This window comes from Grampus griseus (genome assembly GCF_964374135.1).
Source record: "Grampus griseus genome assembly, chromosome: 3".
NCBI lineage: Eukaryota > Metazoa > Chordata > Mammalia > Artiodactyla > Delphinidae > Grampus > Grampus griseus.
Window position 1 is genome coordinate 135,713,005 of NC_139019.1, and position 21,067 is coordinate 135,734,071.

Below are 21,067 nucleotides of genomic sequence, written 5' to 3' on the forward strand. Positions count from 1 at the left end.
AACTTGTTTTTTTTTACATTTCAGAGCATTACACAATTACATTTTCTCATTTTCTGACCTGCAAACAGATACCTTAAATGGAAATATTTTTTAAAAATTATCAAACTAGGTACATCCAAAATGCAACAATTACATATATGACAATTAATTCACAAAGTGTAATTTACCAGGACGTATCCTAAGAATTTAGGAAGAGCCAGTCAGGAGAAATCTGACCAAATTTAGCAATCACCTATTTACATATCCAAAGACAAACCTATCTAACGTCCCAAACCAGAAGTCTGAAAGTTTTTGTTAAGTCCCCACTGGACAAGAGAGAGAGCGATGATTCAGACCTAGCCAGCCTTGACAGTCTTAATCCCAAATACTGGGCTATTTCCCCAGCGTGCAATTCAACAGCAAGCATCTCAGTTTGTCAAACATCTTACGTATCAAACTCCCATGCCATTATGCACATAGAAAGGCTAAGTGTTCATTAATTAAAAAACAAGTAGTCATTAAATATCCTCACTATTCCCCCTAGCTCACCCGCCCTTACTATGATCCCAGATATGCAACCTGTGTCACATAGTGACAGGCTTTATTTGATACATGTATCTATGCGTACACACACACATATATTTACATGTGTGTATATACGTATACACATACACACAGTACTAGGTACAAATGGCAATTAACAGTCCCTGCAAAAATTCATTTTCAGTTGAGGCTATGGCTCCTATGCCTTGGGGTGGTTTTAGACTTCAAAACTGAAAAATACTAAAATCTCACTTCCTTAAGACAAAATTTGATTGCTTGTTCAGTTTAAGCTTCTCAGTCTAAAAATGGCTGTAAGGTTAAGTATAAAAAAGCAGCCAACTGAGTGCAAGTTCTCTCCCCAATTTGGCCAAGCTATCTCGTAGTTACCCCTAACTAGACTAGAAAATCTGTGGCACCTTCCAAAGGTTCTTGCCTACCTTACTGTCCATGTTCACGTTTCAAACTGTGTCAACAGAGCCCGCACTTCAGGGGTCAGCTGTTGGGCAGCCTTAGCTGCCTCTGTGATAGCCTTGCGATACAGGCCCTTTCTCTTCTTATTAAAGCGTGACTGGAAGTTTTCTAAAAAGGGGGAGAGTTGCGAAAGAGCCAGGAAAGATGTTGTTGGAGACCCGAACCATGAAATACGGGCCTCCTGTCGGACTAAAAGGCCGTTATCTTTCCGGCTCACAGTTATAGTAAGAATACGGGCTGGCCACCAGGGGAAGCCATATATCTTGGCCCAAACAATGTCCCCTACACATATGGTCCTGCCGTCTGGTGTGACGCACTTAGAGACGTTTTTGGAAAAGACTTTCATTTTCAAGGAATTACTGAGCTTTTTCTCTTCCTTTGAAGAGGAGGAAGTAGAGGATGTGGAAGGTGCATGCATACAGCCTGGAGGAAAATCAAAGCTTTCAGAAGAACTACACTCAGAGTTGGAGGATTTCAAATCATCTGTGCTATCAATGCTACACACTGAAGCACTGGAAGAGTCAGACTTCTTTTGATTTAGGGTCATGTAAACAGAGACATTGCTTTTGCTGCCCTTTTTGCCCAGTGTCTGTGGTTCATCCTGCTCACCAGGCACAAGCACTTCAGTTGTGTCCTGAACCTCACTGCTGGCCTCTTCAGGGCCTTTGGAGGGACTCTGATTTTCTGAAGGGGCCTCACCTGCTGAGCGGGTAGAGGTGCAGCGGGACTGGGGCTTTGGTGCCATCTTGCCGCTCCGCATTTTCTCCAGTCCTGTCTTCAGAGAAGAGTCATTTTCTTCATTCCTGTACCTCTGTGGTTTTAAACGAACCCGGGGTGGAAGGGAACCTGAGCTAGGATTCTGGTATCGACGTGTGAAATGGACTTTTGAATGTGCATTTTTGGACGTAGAGGTTTCATTTTGCTTCTTCTGTGCCTTTTCTTTGGCAATTTTCAGCACTTCCCGAGCTTTTGCATGATCCATGTTCTTATTCTGGAGCACTTTTTTAGTACTTAACTGAGCTTTTGATGTATTTGCCTGAGCAGAAACTTTGACTACTCTGCCTCTGCTGTGAGCAATATTTGAAACCTTAACCACAGCATTTCTTTTCTGGCTTTCATTTTGGTTCTTCCCATCCACCTTATGGTCAGTTTTCAGTTTTTTGTTCACAGTAGTTACACTTTCATTTCTCCGTTTTTTATCTTCATATTTAGAAGAGTCACTTGCACTACTACCTTTTCTAATTTCTTTTTTTTCAGCAACGACACTGTTTTTACACTTGTCACACAAGACTTGTCTGGGTCGTAGTTTAATAGCATTCATTATTGAAGTAGGTTCTTCCCTGTACATTTTTCGTTTGGGTCGCTTAATTTTCCGAGGAGGTGGCTGAGGTATTGATTGGTTATATGTGTCCCTGATAAACAAAGGGGGAGGATAAGGTGCTCCTTCATGGAAGAGAGGTGGTGGTTTGCAAGTCCACAGGCTTTCGGCCAAGCTCAGCTCAGGAGGCGGGACAGGAGGAGGGTCTTCGGGAACAGCACCATTCACGTCACGCTTGACATCTGTCCCTTGGAATGTATTATTTTGGAGCTGCATGGCTTCAGGTTTATCCTTATATTCCCTTTTGGGAAATACTGTCACAGGGATCCCATGGGGCCCAAACCTTTGAAAGAAATGAAAGGAGAAAAGAAGCCATTAAGTTAGTATCTATAATTCAGTTTCTTGAAACACCACCTAATGTTTATTTATATGACCTTTCCTGAAAACTATTTCACTTTAAAAAACAAAACCAAAAACCTAAAGACAACCTCCCCGAGTGCTAAAGCCCTCCATTTTTGGGGGGCTTACATTTTAGGTCTACACTCAAAAAGAAATACTCAACAGTTGCTCTAAGCAATGCCATAATAGCTGATGTTATTTAAAATAGATCTTTCCAGTCTTGAATCAGTAAGGATGTTCTATCAGATAGCTTAATAGTTAATATCATTTGATATAATGTTCGCTCAACTATAGACAACATGTCTAGTAAATGCAACTATAAATTTGTAACATACGTATCTTCCTCTGGTTATAATGGCTTTCAAAAGCTTCACAAAACAAATATAGCCCTAACTACCCCAAAATACTGAATCAGTAAAATTCCAACTCAACTTTATTGTTTAAACACTATAAAGATTCAAAGGCATTTGCTTCTCTACTGTTCTACCCTAACTCTTAAGGCCTTCATCCAACCCAGCCACCCCCCCAAGAAAAAAACCACAAAAATACTAGAAATTCAGATATTCAAATAACCTCAAAAGCAGACAGTTATAAGGCTATAGCTTTCTAGCTTTTTAAAATCACATCATACATTAAGAAATATTTTCACATTGCAATCCAATAAAATGTTTATGCATGTATACATGCATGCACATAAATACACACACTTAAGCAAAAGTTTCATTAAATACTTGACCTTATATTATGTGATACATAATTATATTTTTTTTCTACCCTGGTCTATTTTCATTTGTTTTGATGCTAGTCAGATGCATTAAATGGATTTCAAAACTCCCTTACAGGTCCAGACCCAGTTTGCAAAGCACTGGTATAGAACACAAATCTCTACAATTATCAGTTTCTAATAAAACAGGGGTCAAATAACCTTGTTTCTCCTGTAGACTTAGAAATAACTGTGGTTTAATCTGCCTGGGCTAAACATCAAGAACCCTTAAATCTAAACTTGCTATACTCAGATTCCTGCATATAAAAATAAAATCAGACTACCAAATGATTTCATCATGTACATGCTAACATGCTAATTTTAGGCACTCACTGAGTCAAACAGTACTGAACACAATACAATTCTAACACCAATCCTCTAAAGCAGAGGTGCTTAGAACCTAAGGACTGGCTTCAAGTAGTCAGGTAGAACCCCTGACATTATTAGATGCAAATGTTTTGTAAAGTTCTCTTTTTCTGGACAATGAGTCTTGGTTCTCAGAGTCTCTAAAATGTCTTTACGTCCCCAAAAAGGTACAGAATTCTTTGTTGGAAAGAAATCTTGAGATTAAGTTCTTAGGGCTGCAGATACACCTAAACTTGGTTAGGGATATAGGAAGAGCCAACACCAGGATATCTGGTTCCAACACCTAAATGGTTTTTTTCTTTAAGTCTTGTTAGCTTGGCTACCACAAACCAACAACTTTTAGCAAATACAAACCACAAAGGAAGAGGAAAGCCTTTTTACCTGGAGTGGGACAAGTTTGGGTCTGGGCTAATCCACAAAGGAAGGACACATTCCTCACTATACCAAACTTTGCAAAAAGTAGCTTTCAATTCAACTATACTTCAATTAAAAATAAATAAATAAGTAAATAGCTTTCTATTCTAGCATCGTATTTCGTACCCAAGTGTTTGCTTCCTGACTACTTAACTGCAAGGCACTTTGAGCATCTGGCCTTAGCTTATATGGAGGTGTCAACAACCACTTTTTCAAGGTGACAGGAAGACAAAGGTTATTCTTGTGTTTTCATCTAGAGCTACATAAAACAATATAACTTATGAGATGAGACCACTATTTGTATTAACAATAAAATTTTCTAACTTGTATAAGAAGCCATCATTTTGTCCCATTACACTTTCACTTGTTTCCATAACTGAGATAATAAATTTCCTCCTCTTATTAGGAATAACTAAACCTCGAGCATCTTAAAGGTTTTTTTACCAACTTTGTATCCTGAAGCAGTACTAAACCTCTCTAAATTCAGTTTTTGCATATGTAAAAGGGAGTAACACTATTTCCTACCTTAGAGAATTCAGGGGAGGATTAATAGGTCAACAAATGTTAGCCATTTTTCTTGGCTAAACTTTATTTAATTTACTTCATTTAAGTAATATGATCTTACTTTCAACTAATAATTTACCAGAGTTTGGGATCCTTTCTATAACTCTAATTCATTATCTCAATGTGAGGATGATCCAGCCAATTACTTTAAAGCTGTTTATATCAAATAAGCTGTGAAATCTGATACGTCTACCTTCATGGAGTTTAATAAGAACATTAATATCACTTCTGGGTTTTTCTTCTTCCTTGCCTTTCCTTCTTAAGAATATAAAATACAAGGATTAAATGTTTTTAATAACATAGGGAGGCACTTAACTGTGTAATGATGAATGGAAACTGCAGGCACCAAAAGAAAAAGGGAAAATAAAAAGACTGGTAATTGTGGGTAGTGGATTGGCAAAAGCAGAAAAAAAATTTTTTTTAATTCATTTTTAACATCTTTATTGGAATATAATTGCTCTACAATGTTGTGTTAGTTTCTGCTGTATACCAAAGTGAATCAGCTATACATATACATATATCCCCATATCCCCTCCCTCTTGCATCTCCCTCCCACTCTCCCTATCCCACCCCTCTAGGTGGTCACAAAGCACCGAGCTGTGATCTCCCTGTGCTATGTGGTGCTTCCCACTAGCTATCTATTTTACATTTGGTAGTGTATATATGTCGATGCTACTCTCACTTCGTCCCAGCTTACCCTTCCCCCCACTGTGTCCTCAAGTCCATTCTCTGTGTCTACGTCTTTATTCCTGCCCTGCCACTAGGTTCATCAGTACCCTTTTTTTTTTTAAGATTCCATATATACGTGTTAGCATACGGTATTTGTTTTTCTGACTTACTTCACTCTGTATGACAGACTCTAGGTAGAAAAATATTTTTAACTAATAATAAAACTTCCTCAAAGACCAGAAGGATAAATTATTGTAAGAGGAAAAGGGAAATCAGTGTCCCATTCCATCTTAGTAATCATTCTGTTTCCCTTCCATGGAAAACGTTTAATACCATGGCCATGTTTTCAAACTGACTGTGGAGAGGTTGGTTGCAAAATCCAATTTCATGGGTCACAGCTATGATTTAAATTAAAAAACAGTGTAAGTGTATGTAACTGCAATGAATCTGTTTCATGTATCTATGTATATATAGGAGTCTACAGATAAAATATATCTGTAACTATGCTCAAAAGTTTGAAAGCCACTGACTTATGAAACTATTACCTTAATAAGAATATAAAGTAGCAACAAAATTATGGTCTCCTAAAACCCCTAAAATCTAATTTCTCAAATATAGTCAGGGAAATCTGCAACACAACAACACTCGGTGATGTTTGAAAATGGAGATTCTTAAGCCCTGCCCCAAGACTGAATGGTAAGACTCTCCTAGGGTGGAACCCAGGATCTAAATTTTTAGCAAGCATGTCTGCTTTAGCTTTTTCTAAGGTGAAGATATTTATGTCCCATATGAATGCTCACCAAAGAGTGACCTCAGCAGAGGAAGAATTTAATGATCAGTGGAGATGTGCAAAGCTGACTAGTGTCCCTTGCTTGAGCTTTTCCTAAAAGAACTTTTTACAAATACTCCATGAGTTGAGTAGTAAGACTCAAACTATCTCTGCTCCTTCCCCTCCCCTTCTTTGTGCAGCATGAGTGTATTTATTAATGTATTAGTGACTCATTCTAACCCTTACCCATTTACAACTTTTTGTACCCAAAATTTCTAAAGGAAAATTACTCAGGTATTATGGCTTAATTTAAAATAGCTTTTTGGGAAAACTAGGTAAAATATATAAGAGACCTCTCGGCACTATTTTTGCAAATTCCTGTGAATCTATAAAAAGTTTTAAAACTAGCTATCATCTTAATAATTTAGGAGTAGTGAGTGTCAAAATTCTGAGGAGGGAGAATACTGGGGCTTCCTAGTTATTTTTGTGTCAAAGCAAGAGAAAATCACTGTGAAAAAGTATCTTCAGCGGGCTTCCCTGGTGGCACAGTGGTTGAGAGTCCGCCTGCCGATGCAGGGGACACAGGTTCGTGCCCCGGTCCGGGAAGATCCCACATGCCGCGGAGCGGCTGGGCCCATGAGCCATGGCCGCTGAGCCTGCGCGTCCAGAGCCTGTGCTCCGCAACGGGAGAGGCCGCAACAGTGAGAGGCCCGCGTACCGCAAAAAAAAAAAAAAAAAAAGAAAAAAGAATCTTCAGCTAATGTAAATGGGAAACAAATGCTCAGAAAAAAAGTTCAGGCGTGTTAGTTGAGACAGGCCCCAGTGTTCTTTCTGGACCAAACCTCCCTCCAATAAATATATCAAGGAAAGACAAAAAGAAAGCTTTCCCTCTCTTTAATTCTTTTCTCTTAAAGAAGCTACAGTAGGAAAAAATTACATGCAACTAACTCATTTAAAAAAAATCTAGATGTATTTCATTTCAAGCAGATGTTTTCAGAAACTACCTCCCTCCTTAAATTAGCAACAGGTTCAATCATAAAGGAGGGAAAACTGTGAAGCAAGCTTATCCTGTTTCACATTGCATCTCTGCAAGATTGGTTATTATGGCAGAGTTTAATCTCAGGACAAATGAAATTAGTTCACAATAGAAAATTTTACAAAATAAAATGTATATCTACGCCTCAAAAAATTAAAAATACAAGCCAGCACATCCACTTCTGGGTATATAGCCAAAATAATTGAGAAAAAAGGATCTCAAAGAGATATCTGCACACCCATGTACATAGTAGCATTCACCATAGCCAAAACGTAGAAACAGCCCAAATGCCTCTTAAAAGACAAATGGATAAACAAAATGTGGTACATACATACAATGCAACACTATTCAGCCTTCAAAAAGAAATCCTGTCACATGCTACAACATGTATGAACCTTGAAAATATTATGCTAAGTGAAATAAGTCCATCACAAAAAGATAGTGTATGATTCCACTTATATAAGATATCTGAAGTAGTCAAATTTATAGAAAGAAAAAGTAGAATGGTTGCCGGGGACTTGGGGGAGAGAAAAATCAGGAGTTGTTTAAGGGGTATAGAGTTTTAGCTCTGCAAGATAAAAAGTTCTGGAGATCTGCTTCACAACAATGCGAATGTACTTAACACTGCTGAACTATATACACTTAAAAATGATTAAAATGGGCTTCCCTGGTGGCGCAGTGGTTGAGAGTCCGCCTGCTGATGCAGGGGACACGGGCTCGTGCCCCGGTCTGGGAAGATCCCACATGCCACCCCACATGCCACGGAGCGGCTAGGCCCGTGAGCCATGGCCGCTGAGCCTGTGCATCCAGAGCCTGTGCTCCGTGATGGGAGAGGCCACAACAGTGAGAGGCCCGCGTACCGTGCAAAAAAAAAAAAAAAAAAGATTAAAATGGTATATTTTATGTTTTTTACCACAATTAAAAATGTTTTTAATTGTCTATCTACCTAATGAAGAGGGGCAAGTTTGACGAGAAGCAGTGTATTTCCATGATAGTAAAGGAATTATTAGTCCAGGGGAAATAGTAATTACACTGGAGAATAACAGGACAACACCCTGACCTGAGGAAGGACTCAAGTGAACATTCACCAATGAGGGCACATGAAGATCACATGCCCACAGATATGGTGCCCTGAGCACACAACATTGTGTGTATAACCTGAGCCTCTCCTAAGCAAGTATCAGACAACCCTAAATTGAGAAAGAGTCCCCATTACATATATTCTATATTATATTGCAACTAAATGCCATAATACATGATCTTTTACTGGACGAAAAAAGTTTTAAAGGACATTTCTGAGAAAATTGACAGAGTAATGAAATATGGGCTACAAAACAGATAAAAGTTCTCTTATCAATGTTTCCTGAATTTCAAAACTATATTGTGGTTATGTACGAGAATATCTTTCATCCTGGGAAATAAATACTCAAGTAAAATCAGTGCATCTAGATAAAGAGTTTGAGGTTCTCTGCTTTGAAATTATTTCAAAATAAAGTTTAAAAATTATTTTTAAAAGTATAACCTTAAATTTAGTTACACCTCAGTTCCATCAAAACTTTCAAGGAGGGACTTCTCTGGCGGTCCAGTGGTTAAGACTCCGGGCATCTATTGCAGGGAGCACGGGTTTGATCCCTGGTTGGGGAACTAAGATCCCACATGCTGTGGCATGGCCAAGAAAAAAAAAAAACTTTCAAGCGAAGAAAGTATATAAAAAAGATTTGTTCTACTTAAGCATAAATGCCAGCAAACTCACCTGAAGTACCACTAAGCGCAAAATCTATTCAAATACAAGTATGCTAATTAGTCACATAGTATAAAACTAGGTCCCAACCCTAGGACCTAACTGCAGTAGGTGAGACCACAGTCACTGCCAAAAGAGGCTATAGACTAGAGGGAAAGAAAGCACTGAGGATTAGTGATTAGGCAATAAGCTTTGCAGGAAACTGACTACACCTGGAAGGGTCCAAGCACATTAAGCAAAACAGTAGAGGCAGAGTGGTTGCCCATTTCTGAATGTTGGTAACCAACTTAAGTTAGTTTAAAAAAGTGAAACACTGAGGTGCAGAAAAGCCAACAGGTGAAAAGATGCAGCGTAGGAATTACCAGTCAGCAAACAGCCCCCCTCCATAGGAGACAGGTAAGGATTCAGAGACTTAAACAAGCAATAAAATACAGATAACCATCTGGTGGAAAAAGAGGGCATGTTGGTGAGTGTATTAAGGGAGGGTTAGGTAAGAGTGTGATGGATGAAGAATACTAGTCTCAAAAATAAATAAATAAATAATGGTTCTGAGGAACCTAGGGGCAGGACAGGAGTAAAGAGGCAGACTTAGAGAATGGACTTGAGGATACAGGGAGGGGGAAGGGTAAGCTGGGACTAAGTGAGAGAGTGGCATGGACATATATACACTACCAAATGTAAAATAGACAGCTAGTGGGAAGCAGTCGCATAGCACAGGGAGATCAGTTCTGTGGTTTGTGACCACCTAGAGGGGTGGGATAGGGAGGGCGGGAGAGAAGGAGACGCAAGAGGGAGGGGATATGGGGATATATGTATAGCTGATTCACTTAGTTATAAAGCAGAAACTAACACACCATTGTAAAGCAATTATACTCCAATAAAGATGTTAAAAAAAAATACTAGTCTCTTAAAAAGACAAGACCAGTGAAGGCTTCTGATTAAATATAGTGATGGGACCAAAAGTGTACATCACTTTGTTAAAAAGTTTAGCTGTACTAGTCTGTTTCCACCATTTAATAAGTACAAAGAACACAAAAACATCTTCCTTTCCCTAACTTTGAAGTATGTCATTCTCAAATGTGAGCCCTTCTCAATTATGGTTTTTTTAATTTTTATTTATTTGGATGCATCGAGTATTAGGTGGCTCGTGGGATCTTTCATTGTGGCACGAGGGCTTCTCTCTAATTGTGGCGTGCAGGCTCCAGAGCACACGGGCTCAGTAGTTGGTGACCGGCAGGCTCTAGAGCGTGCAGGGCTTAGTTCGTGCTTAGTTCGTTCGCGGGCTTAGTTCATGCGAGGGCTTAGTTGCCCTGCGGCAATGTGGGATCTTAGTTCCCCGACCAGGTATTGAACCCTAGTCCCCTCCATTGGAAGTCGGATTCTTAACCACTGGACCACCAGGGAAGTCCCTCAATTATGATTTAGAAGCATGTAAGAAGCAGAGAGACTGTAAGGACTAAATTTCCCTAATGAGACTATAACTTTCTCTTCATGACAAAGCCCATAATTTCCTCATAAGCCACCTGCCCCAAGGGGTATTGGGAAGAAAAGATTGAGACACATCCCCTACCATCCATCACAAAACTCCTAGTTATCTCATTCTCTCGTAAAATATGTCATCCTTCCTTATTAAAAGGGGAAAGTCATACTTCACCAGTATTACCTGAAGCTTCCACAGACTTTTTCAAGGTATTTTGAAGATGCAGATTATACTGTAGGCCACAATACATTTAGGTTGAGTGGCTATTCAAGCAAACCCATTTAAGTGACTATAATAGCTGCTGTCATCTTAGTGCTGCCACTTAGTAGCTACTTCATAGAAGTATTATTAGCTAACAACTATATAGCATTTACTATGTGCCAGGCACTATTCTAAATACGTACTTATTTGCATCAGTTGATTTAATCATCACAATTTATAGCTGATGAAACTAAAGCACAGAATGTAGTGGCCTTCCCAAGATCACACAGCTAGTGAGCAGTAGAGCCAGGACATGAACCCAGGCAGTCGGCGCAGTCAGGTTCTTAACCACTACTACTACTATTACTGCTTCCCTCACGTCAAGTTACTTAACGCCCTTCCCTCCACCTCCACGCCCCACTAAGGAAGTGGAGGAGCTGACAGGTACACATACTCTTTTCTGAACCCCATGGAGGTGAACAGGCTTCAGAATTCAGAATTTTCCCAGTTTTCAAAAGATAATAAGCACCCTATCATCAAGCATATTACTATTTCAGCAGTAAAATGAAATGAAAGAACATTCACGCTAAATGGGATAAATACATACAATATGCTCACATAATTTCAGTCAGGTTAGGGTCTGCCACCAAAAAATTAACAGGAAGTTCAGTTTTCAGAGCTTTTTGGATATTGGAATTGCAGTTAAGTAACTTGACAGAATTGTCAAGATTAACTTCAAGATTAATTAATATACATAATTGCTTACCATACAGCCTAGTACACAGGAAGCAGGCATGATACATGGTAATTATTATTAGAGTAAAATTAAAACATACTCAACTTTGTTAACTAAGTGAATGGATGGTGTTTTTAATTAAAAGCCCCAAGTATTACAAGGGCAATCTGCAGGGACTGTGGGTACCCAAATGGGTGAGGAGGGAGGGAGGATGACTTTATCAACATACAAACAAAACATCCACCAATTATGAACAAGAATGCCAGGAAGTATCTTTTAAAATTAACTGAGGGTGGGCTGCATAAAAGTCTTAAAAGAACATCTCTGTAACCATAAGAATTTACTCAATCTTTTAAAAAGTCTATGCAATCCCCTTTTACAAATATAGCTTTGCTTTTGGAGGGAGGGAAAAAAGAAGTTAAACCTGAATAATTCAGATTTTAAGCTCCCACTCACGTACCTTCAAACAATCCTCTAAAAACAACTTACCTGGATATTTTGGAAATAAAGATGGAAACAACTATAGAGAAAACACTGACGCTTCAGCCTTTTTAAAAGCAAAAACAGTCACAACATCTGTATGGTACTCATACTATTTAACTCCCTAACAGTAAATTCTTCTTTTAAAATAACCATCCAAGAAAATAATGACCACAAAGTGGCAAAATACTTTTAAGAGCAGACAGATGTTGACTTCACTTTTGTACAACATCACTTAGAGAAAGATACTTGACATTTTCCCAAGAAAATGAACACTGATATAAAAGAATCTTTTTAATTATTAACATAAATACTCATCACAGCTTTCAAACACTTGAAAAGAATTCCCTTGGTCCTGGCCCTAAGACACCAATAAGCAGTTTTACGTTCTCTATGTTTCCAGTATGATTTCTATGTACTTTTGATATTTCTTTTGTATTATGTCCAATAGAGTCTACCACACAGAGGTCTAAGTTATTTCTCAACAGATGGACTTTTTCTAAAAGGCAAATTATTCAATTTATTTCACTATTTCTATTTTACCAAAAACAGGTTGTCCAACAACTTACTATATGTTAGTCTTTAAATTCTTTTCCAATTCAATCATCCAGCACTTAATGCTGATCTCGAGCTCAACAAAATTCAAATCTGACATTTTGTGATTCCTCCCATGATGAAGTGGACTCCACTGTTGCCAGGGCCAGGCCAACCAAGGCAAAACATTTAAGACCTAGGACCATATATGAAGAAGAAACCCCATTTTCAAAAATGCCTGAAGAATTCACTAAATTGAACTGAAGAGCAATTCTTATTTTAAAACCAAGCAGCTATTCCTGGTTGAATGAGGAACAGAGCGCTCTGCCATTTCTACCTACCAGGGTAACTCCCCACCAAAATCATAAGCTACATGGTAATGGCAAAATATAGAAATGTATTAGAACAGGGTTGTTATCAAACCTTAGAGAATTGTATATCATTCAGAAAAGCATCTTCAATTTCTCAGTGCTTTCCTAGTCAAATCACAAAACGTAACTCTCACAAACTGCTGTGACTCCCAGCTGTTCATCTTATTCCATAAGCAAAAAGGCATCTTCGATACACCTACTAATATCTACCACTTATAGTTTTAGGCAATTTAATCTCTCTGAGCTTTCCTGTCTTTATCTGTGAAATGGGTATTAATAGAATTTACTTCATTCGATTTTCTAGAGTAAAATGAAACAATGTACACAAAGTGCACAGTGCCTAAAACAGGAGTGGGAAATACATAGTAGCTATTATTAATTACAAAGTAAAACTTGGCAACCTTCCTAGATGGTGGGAATAGGCAGAAAAGTGAAGTCAAATACTATAGAAGGTATGTGTTTTAAAAAGCTAAAAAAACATTATTCTGTTTTAAGGCCACTTGGTACAAAGGGAGAGAGACAAAAATTATGGACTACTTAAATTTCTAGCGGGCAGCCAGATTTAAGAAACAATTTGCAAGTCTAATTACCAGTTCTACAAAAAGTATCTGGATCTGCCACCCAAGTGGCCCATCCCCATATGTACTGCTTACTTTACAATTACATTCCAATCAAATTACCCAACAACTTAAAAAACAGGTTTAACAAATTTACGGTCCCATTATTTTGGCAAAACTATCCCCTAAGTCAGTTATCTCCAAATATGCTCTAAGAATCATCTGCATCGGAATCACCTTGTTAAAAACAAACTGGTAGAGTGGAGCTCAGAAATCTTAAGCACATTTGTTTTGAGAACAACTGCCCAAAAGATGTTTAGCCAAAACATTCTATATTAAATGCACCCAGAGTATAACTTAACCTCCACTTTCCTGCAAGATCTGCCACTATAGCAAGCTCTGTTCTGCTGGTGTGCCTGAATTAATCTGGGAATTAAGGTAGAACAGGACGAATAAATATCAAGAAATAAGGATGCACTTCAGAGGCACAAATAACTACTAAGAACATCTTTCATTTTTAATCAATGTGAAATTAACTCAGCCGTAACAGAGAAGATGAACACATAATACACAAATTCTTTAATGGCCCCCCACAGAAAAACTGATCTTATGAAGATTAAACCTAGTTTCATCAGGAGCTTTGCTTTAAAACAGTACACTGTGAAGTATGGTCTTATTTACACATAAAAGGCTGAAAATTAACCTTATTAGATACCCAACTCCAATAAAACATGCCTGGAATAATTTGTGTGTAACACATCTAGTTACCTAGTTCATGAAATTTATTTAATACTGTGATGTTACACAGAGTCCTTACATTCAAACTAGACTTTTAATGTCCAACAACTAATCATTTCCAAAAAAAATAAATCACTGCAGTCCAACAAGTGATGAACAGCTCACTCTCAATACTGTATATACTAGTACAGCAGTAGGTGTCCTAAAGCTGCCTGGGTCAGAAGGTGATTAGCACTTGTCTCAATGCTATTTCACTGTGGAAACCCTTTATCAACATCTTGGGGTATAAGCAGAATAATCATCAAAAAATATTAAAAGTGTTTTAAATAGGTACAACTCAACACAATCATTCAAGCATACTACTTGAGGGCCTAAATTCTCAACCTGGACACTTACTATAAGCTACTCATACCACTACTCACTGCTTCACCAGAATGGCTGTATATTTTTCCCACCAAAAGTAGGGCTATTGCACCATACGTTTCATGATCTCTGTAAAGAAAAAAAATCATTGTCTTGGTTTATATTTCCTTAAAGAAACAAGTAAATCTACAACTTGTCTTAAGAACTTAGTGAAATCTGAAGATTTCTAAAGAAATCACCTCAATTCTTTTTAATGCAACCCGCATACACACACAGAAAAGGCAGTATTTGTAAAAGATCAATTCTGAAATACAACCAGCTACAACCTTTAATAAGCATGTACCACAAAATTAAAATGCACAAGGGTTTTTAAGCATAAGCATTTACTTCATGATCCCTTAATTCGTATCACGTACCAAAAAAATGGAATCAGAAAGGTTTCTCAGGATTTCAAAGCAGCTTTATAACTTTAAAGATGTGGAGAACAGTAACAAACAGTTTAAATGATCCCTCTTGTAGGAAGCAACCACAGGTCCCATTAAATATGTCCCTTCAAGAATAGACTGAGAAGACTGAGAAACTACCATTTCAGAGGACTGGGCTGAAGGCTGGTTAAATTCTTCTAGGTTTGGAATTACTAAAGTTGGAGGTGTGTTTAAGGGATAGGCCTAGAAGTTTGCAGGCAGGCAAGAGATATCGTATCATTTCTACTGACCCAAAACAAGGCCCTTAGGGGACTACAGCTGTCCCTTCTGTTTGCTCTTGAGGGAAAAGGCCTATTTTAAAAACGTTATGGAAATGCATCCAAGGGGATGCAATTGGAAAAAAATCCAGAATGTGGAAAATTCTACCAAAAAAAGTCTATGGAGGGCTTCCCTGGTGGTGCAGTGGTTGATAGTCCACCTGCCGATGCAGGGGACACGGGTTCGTGCCCCGGTCCGGGAGGATCCCACATGCCGTGGAGCGGCTGGGCCTGTAAGCCATGGCTGCTGAGCCTGTGCGTCAGGAGCACCGCAATGGGAGAGGCCACAGCAGTGAGAGGCCTGCATACCGCAAAAAAAAAAAAAAAAAAAAAAGTCTATGGATTAACAAATCAACTGCAAGGAAATAAAAGTAATGGCAGGAGAACTACAGACGAAAAACTCAGGAAACTTCTCAAACAACTGCAATGTATAAACTTTACTTGATTTCTAATTTGAACAAAACTTAGATGTTGATTTTGAGACACTGCACATGATGATGTAAAGGAATTGTTGCTATTAATTTCAGTGTGACAACAGTAGTACAATTGAATTTTTAAAGTTCTTATCGTTTTACAGATCTCTACTGAAATACTTATGGTAAAATTATATGTTTAGGATTTGCTTCAAAATAATCCATTGGAGGTGGGCATACGATGAAACACATTTGGCTAACAGCTGATAAATGTCGAAGCAAGGGACATTCATTTACCATAATATATAATACATGGATGTTAATTTACCATAATAAGAAAATTAAACAAATATTATGGTACAACCACTGATTATTCTGTCTAAAATAAGATAGTTTAGCAACCTGAAGGAATGCTTATTATATAATGCTAAATGAAGAAACAAATGTACCTATGTCAAAATTTCAAAAGCATAAGGTTAAGGAACAAGAGAATAGGAAGACCAAACTGAATTTGTGAGTTAGTTGATTATCTACTTTATCTACTAGTATTAGACTACTCTCATTAGACATTGCTAATGAATTCAGTAGGCAGGTAATTTAAACCACCTAAGAGAGCTGCGTATAAAACAATAGTGGAGAGGCCTAGAATAAACTAGAGAATGCAATGCATACCTCAACTTAAAAGCATTCAAATAAATACTCCACTACATAAAATCCGTTTTTAAACAGATATTCAAATATCCTCATTTTTAAGGTGACCAAGTCATTTATTTGCCAAAGCAAGCTACTTTGAATGAAGAAAGGAGGTAAGAATCAAACCAGGATGGTACAGGAAAACCAGACCACCTGGTCACCCTATTCACTTTATCTATATAAACTGAGGCATTAAGTTTGTTTGCTTATTTGTGCTTAAAGTGAACTGCCTAAACTCAAAATGAATTAGCCTCATACACACTAGAGACTGAAGCCCAGCAAGGCACAGAGATTTGCTCAAAGTCATGGTGTTAATTGAAGAGGCAGGTGCTACAAGTCAGCACCCAGTACCCTGACACTGTCCAGATCAATCTACTATTTAGTACCATTTTCTTCTCTTTAGGTTTTGGTTTTCTTAAAATTACATGTGTCCTGCTCCTTTTTTCCACAAAAAGAGTCTCTTCAAAATGTGTTCATCAAATAATTCTAAAAATAAGGCAAAAAAATAATACAATAACAGGAAGGTGAAGAATGTCCAACAAATGCTTACAAAAGCAAACTCCTGATTAATCCACATGTATATGAAATCCTGTACTCTAAGATCCAACACTTTTTCTACATGCTGGACAACCCTAAGACATTTCTGTACCGTGCATGATGTCAGAATAAAAAAATTAATAAAAGCAGTAACTGGACCCTTGGAAGACCGGAGAAAAGCACACATACATTGATGCACCTAGTAGCCTCCCAAATGTTAATTCTTTCCTGATTATCTCACTGAAGAGGCAAGAACCAAGACCTCAGAGCCTACTACATTCCCAATAGACAGCTAAGGAAATGGGGAGTCTCCAGAGCAGCTTCTATGGCTATGAGCTGACTAAAGAATCGCTTTGGCTCCAACACCCATACACAACCTCTGTATTATCCCATATAGCTATTAACATCAAGATAAGCACTATATTTCAGAAATATGCAATTCTTTACTTACTGCTTAACAGGAAATCTGCCAGCCCAACTACCTTCCTAATATGAAATTAGAAAAAGCATAGACTTTAAAATCAGATCCAACTTACATCTGAGCCCTTACTTTGCCATTTACAAGCTAGCCAAACTGAAGGAACTTCAATTTCCTCCTATATAAATGAAAAATACCACCAGAGTTATGGAGGTTAAAGCATGCGGTACAAAGCCTGGTACTTAACAGGCACTCAGTAGGAAGCTCTTGCTTTAATTTTTATTTTATATTGGAGTATAGTTGATATACAATATTGTGTTAGTTTCAGGTGTACAGCAAAGCGATTTAGTTATACATATACATATATCTATTCTTTTTCATATTCTTTTCCCATATAAGAGGAAGCCCTCGTTATTTCTACCTAATGGTTTCATTCAATGGCCAATTCAAATAGGATACAAACTATTATTTTATTTTTTATTTATTTACTTTTTGGCTGTGCCGCCTTGCGGGGTCTTAGTTCCCCAACCAGGGATGGAACCTGGGTCCGGGCAGAGAGTACAGAGTGCTAACCACTGGACCGCCAGGGAATTCCTGATACAAACTATTTTTAAAGCAACTGATGACTACAGTCACGGTCTTGGTAAAGTCTGTAAAGAGTTATCTCCTGGATCATCGGTTAACCCCAAAACTGTGCATGAAAGTATGCAATCAACGTAAGCACAGATTACAAAATATATTGGCAGATCTATTTTTCCAAATTATATTAAATTATGAAAAAAGATACTCAACTAGTCAATCACTGGTCCAATAATAATTCCTTGAAGTGCTAAATTTTAAAACCACTGCTTTATTTCCTCACCACTTCCACAATGTGTGTGACTCCCATATAAACTTCTAGAAGGCACAGACTGTGTCTCATACATATAATATTCAGAATAGCTAGGAGGGTGCCTTATACAGATGTGCTCAATAAATATTTGTTGAATGAAAAGTTGATATGGTTCCCTTAATGGCGTTTTAAAAAATACTTTAATGACAGGATCCTTTCACTTCAAAACATTAAATTGCAAAAGGTTCATAATAAGAACAGCACCCCCAACAAAAGAAGCTGCTGTTTATAAGCACTGTAGGTAAAACAGACCAAAACTCAAAAAACGAATGGCTTTCCCTATGAAAGAAAATTTTAAAAAACAAAACACCAAGACAATGAGCACCTCAAAAGAGGACAGCACTGTCCATTCCATTTCCAGAAACAACTTACCTTTTTGCACCTCCCTTTTGCAGATTTGAAATCCAGATTCTCACACAATCACTGGCCTTCGCTTCTGTTTGATTCAATAGCATACACACTACTGAACATACATTCTCTCTCTTGCTATTATGAAATACATCAGTACTGGTCTTATTCTGCTTTATAATTCCGAAAAAAAGTGCAAAAGTCCTAACCCAAAATTCTTTAAAGAAAAAAAAAACTAAGTAAAAAAATTTTTTTGAGATTTAACAATGTTTGAAGTAACTATAAAGGCTCCCATCTTTTCCCATACTTCAATTATGTATTTTAAATGGCTTTCTTCCCCAAATGAGAAGATTCTTGTGTCTTGATGGGAGGGCAAGCAGTTACAAGTAAAACGTACTAAAATAAGCCATTTCTCAACAGGTGAGATACCATCAGAGTGTGTGCTGTTGCAGGAAACAGAATGGAGAGCCGTGAATGGGAGTCTCTGCACTTCATATCTGCAAAAGAAGAGAATAAAAAGGTTAACTCTAGACATAGAACAGAGTATCTTCATCTGTTTAAAGCAATGCCCATAAACAATTTAAATTTAAAAATGAAAATGTGCTAAAACAAGAGGTTTGTGGGTGAACTCAACCATTTAAACTGTATCTACAGTTTTAGAAGTCAGTATCTTGACACTTTTATACCACACCATCTTGATATTAAAGGTTTAATAAAAAATCCCATCTCTTCTTTAGACTTTTCTTAAAGTTATCATTAGCCAATTAGCCAAATGTGCTAGGGGGAATTAGTTCTAACCGTAAGAATAACAGTCGAAGAGCTCATTTTTAATAAACGTTCTTCCCTTTATAAGGAGCGGCAGTTAACCTTTTGGGAACCCCAATGCTCACACCCCTTTCTCCGACCTCATTAAAGTTAAAGGTTAATTTGAGAACAGCGCAATCTCCCGTACCCAGCACCGCGTTCTCTGCGAAAATCCTTCTGCGTTTTGCACTGACCCACCCGCCGCAGTGTGGGTGAGCCAGGGCCAGGTCACGGAAGGAGGCCGGGGTTGCCGGGGGGTGGGGGTGAGACCCGCGAGCCCGTCAAGCACCCGCGGCCCCCCCCCCCACCCGGCGGCACACCTGCCTCGCAGGCGCCCACCTGGGGCAGGGACCGCCCTCTGACAGCCCCGCGCGCCTGCCCCACTCGGAACGCGCGCCACGCGCCACGCGGGACCCGAGGGCGGCGCAGGCAGCTGGGCGCCGGAGAGGCGGGAGCCCGGCGTGAAGGGGCCGCCCGGGCTCGCTCCCTCCCCGGGGACCGAGCGGACCGGGGCGTGCTGGGGGCGGGAGCGGTACCTTTTGGACAGATCCATGAGGACCCCGGAGAAAAGCTTCTCCCCGAGGCGGAACGACACGACGAGCGCGTCCTCAATGATGTGGTCCAGCGTGACCCGCACCTCCGAGCCGGGGATCAGTTGCGACACCGCGGAGTCCCCACCCGCCGGCGGCACGAGCGCCGGGGCTGAGGGCTGGGGCAGCGGCGGTGTCTGGCGCTCCTCGGGAGCCGCGGGCTCCTCGGGCGGCGCTGCAGGGGAAGGTGAAAGGCCAGGCCCTTCCTGTGGCGCGGCTGCCGCCGGCTCCACCACCCGGGCGGGTAGCTTCTCCTCAGGCTGCAGCTCCGGCCCCGCCGCCTCCGGGCTGCGGGCTAGCTCCCCCGGCGGCGGTGGCGGCGGCGGCGGCGGCGGGAACGGCGGCTCGTCGGCCTGAGGAGAGGACTGCTGCCCGTCGGCCTCGCCGTCCGGCACAGACGCTTCAGTGGCCGTGACCGGGAGGGGGTCAGTGCCGGCCTCGCTGCCGGGAATGGGCTCCATCTCCGGCTCGGCCTCGCCGGCGCCCCCCTCCCCGGGGGACGCTGCAGTCGCTGCCGCCTCTGCAGCTACGGCCGCCATTTTCTTCCTGGCTTCTCCCTCCTCCAACTCAGTCAGTCTACAGCGGCGGCGGCGGCAGCGCTGCTAGGTTCCCTGGGCCTTCCCCTCCCTCCAGCGAACAGTTTTGTCCCGCCCTTACCCCGATGCTTGTTATTGGCACCGCGCCATTGGTTCTGTCCTACAGCCCTCCCGCACTTGCAATATTCCATTGGCCAGGTGGGGACGTCTATCATCCAGTCAGTCCATCCCTCCCATACAGAGTAGGAACTTCTCATTGGCCGGACTAGTTGTCAAATGTCGAATCTTAGAGGAGGAGTGTGGGGCGGGCTCAAAGGGGGCGGGGGGAAGTCAAAAAGCTGAGCCTTATACTTATTGCCTCTTTCTATTGGATGGAAGAGAAAATGTAGTCTTATGGTTGGCCTATGCTCCTGCCCATTATCAGCCAGGGTTTCAGAGGTGGGATAAAGGAGGGAATCACGTGGCGTGCCTGTTCTTTCAAAGGCTACGGAGGGGAGGAGTAACGAGGTTATGAGGGAGGGGAACCGCTTCCCAAGAATCTCTGCGCAGAGGTCCTTAGAATAAATGTTATTTCTGGGCGCGGACCTGCTTGTAGCCGCGTG

General features: G+C 40.0%; 1 protein-coding gene across 2 annotated transcripts in view; it reads right to left on the minus strand.

Moving 5' to 3' along the window:
• The window catches only part of PWWP2A (PWWP domain containing 2A), a 33,089-nt gene extending 12,617 nt beyond the window's left edge, over window positions 1-20,472 (minus strand). Inside the window, exons 1-2 of one of the 2 annotated variants that reach the window (XM_082652422.1) lie at window positions 19,876-20,472; window positions 1,693-2,654 (exon numbers count right to left, since the gene is read on the minus strand). In XM_082652422.1, coding sequence (XP_082508548.1) covers window positions 1,693-2,654; window positions 19,876-20,468 — 1,555 coding nt within the window. In that variant the 5' untranslated portion in view covers window positions 20,469-20,472. Of the gene's footprint in view, window positions 1-172; window positions 2,655-19,875 lie in introns of those variants that run through there. The other variant, XM_082652421.1, reaches the window with a different exon arrangement.
• Window positions 20,473-21,067: the final 595 nt, after the last annotated feature.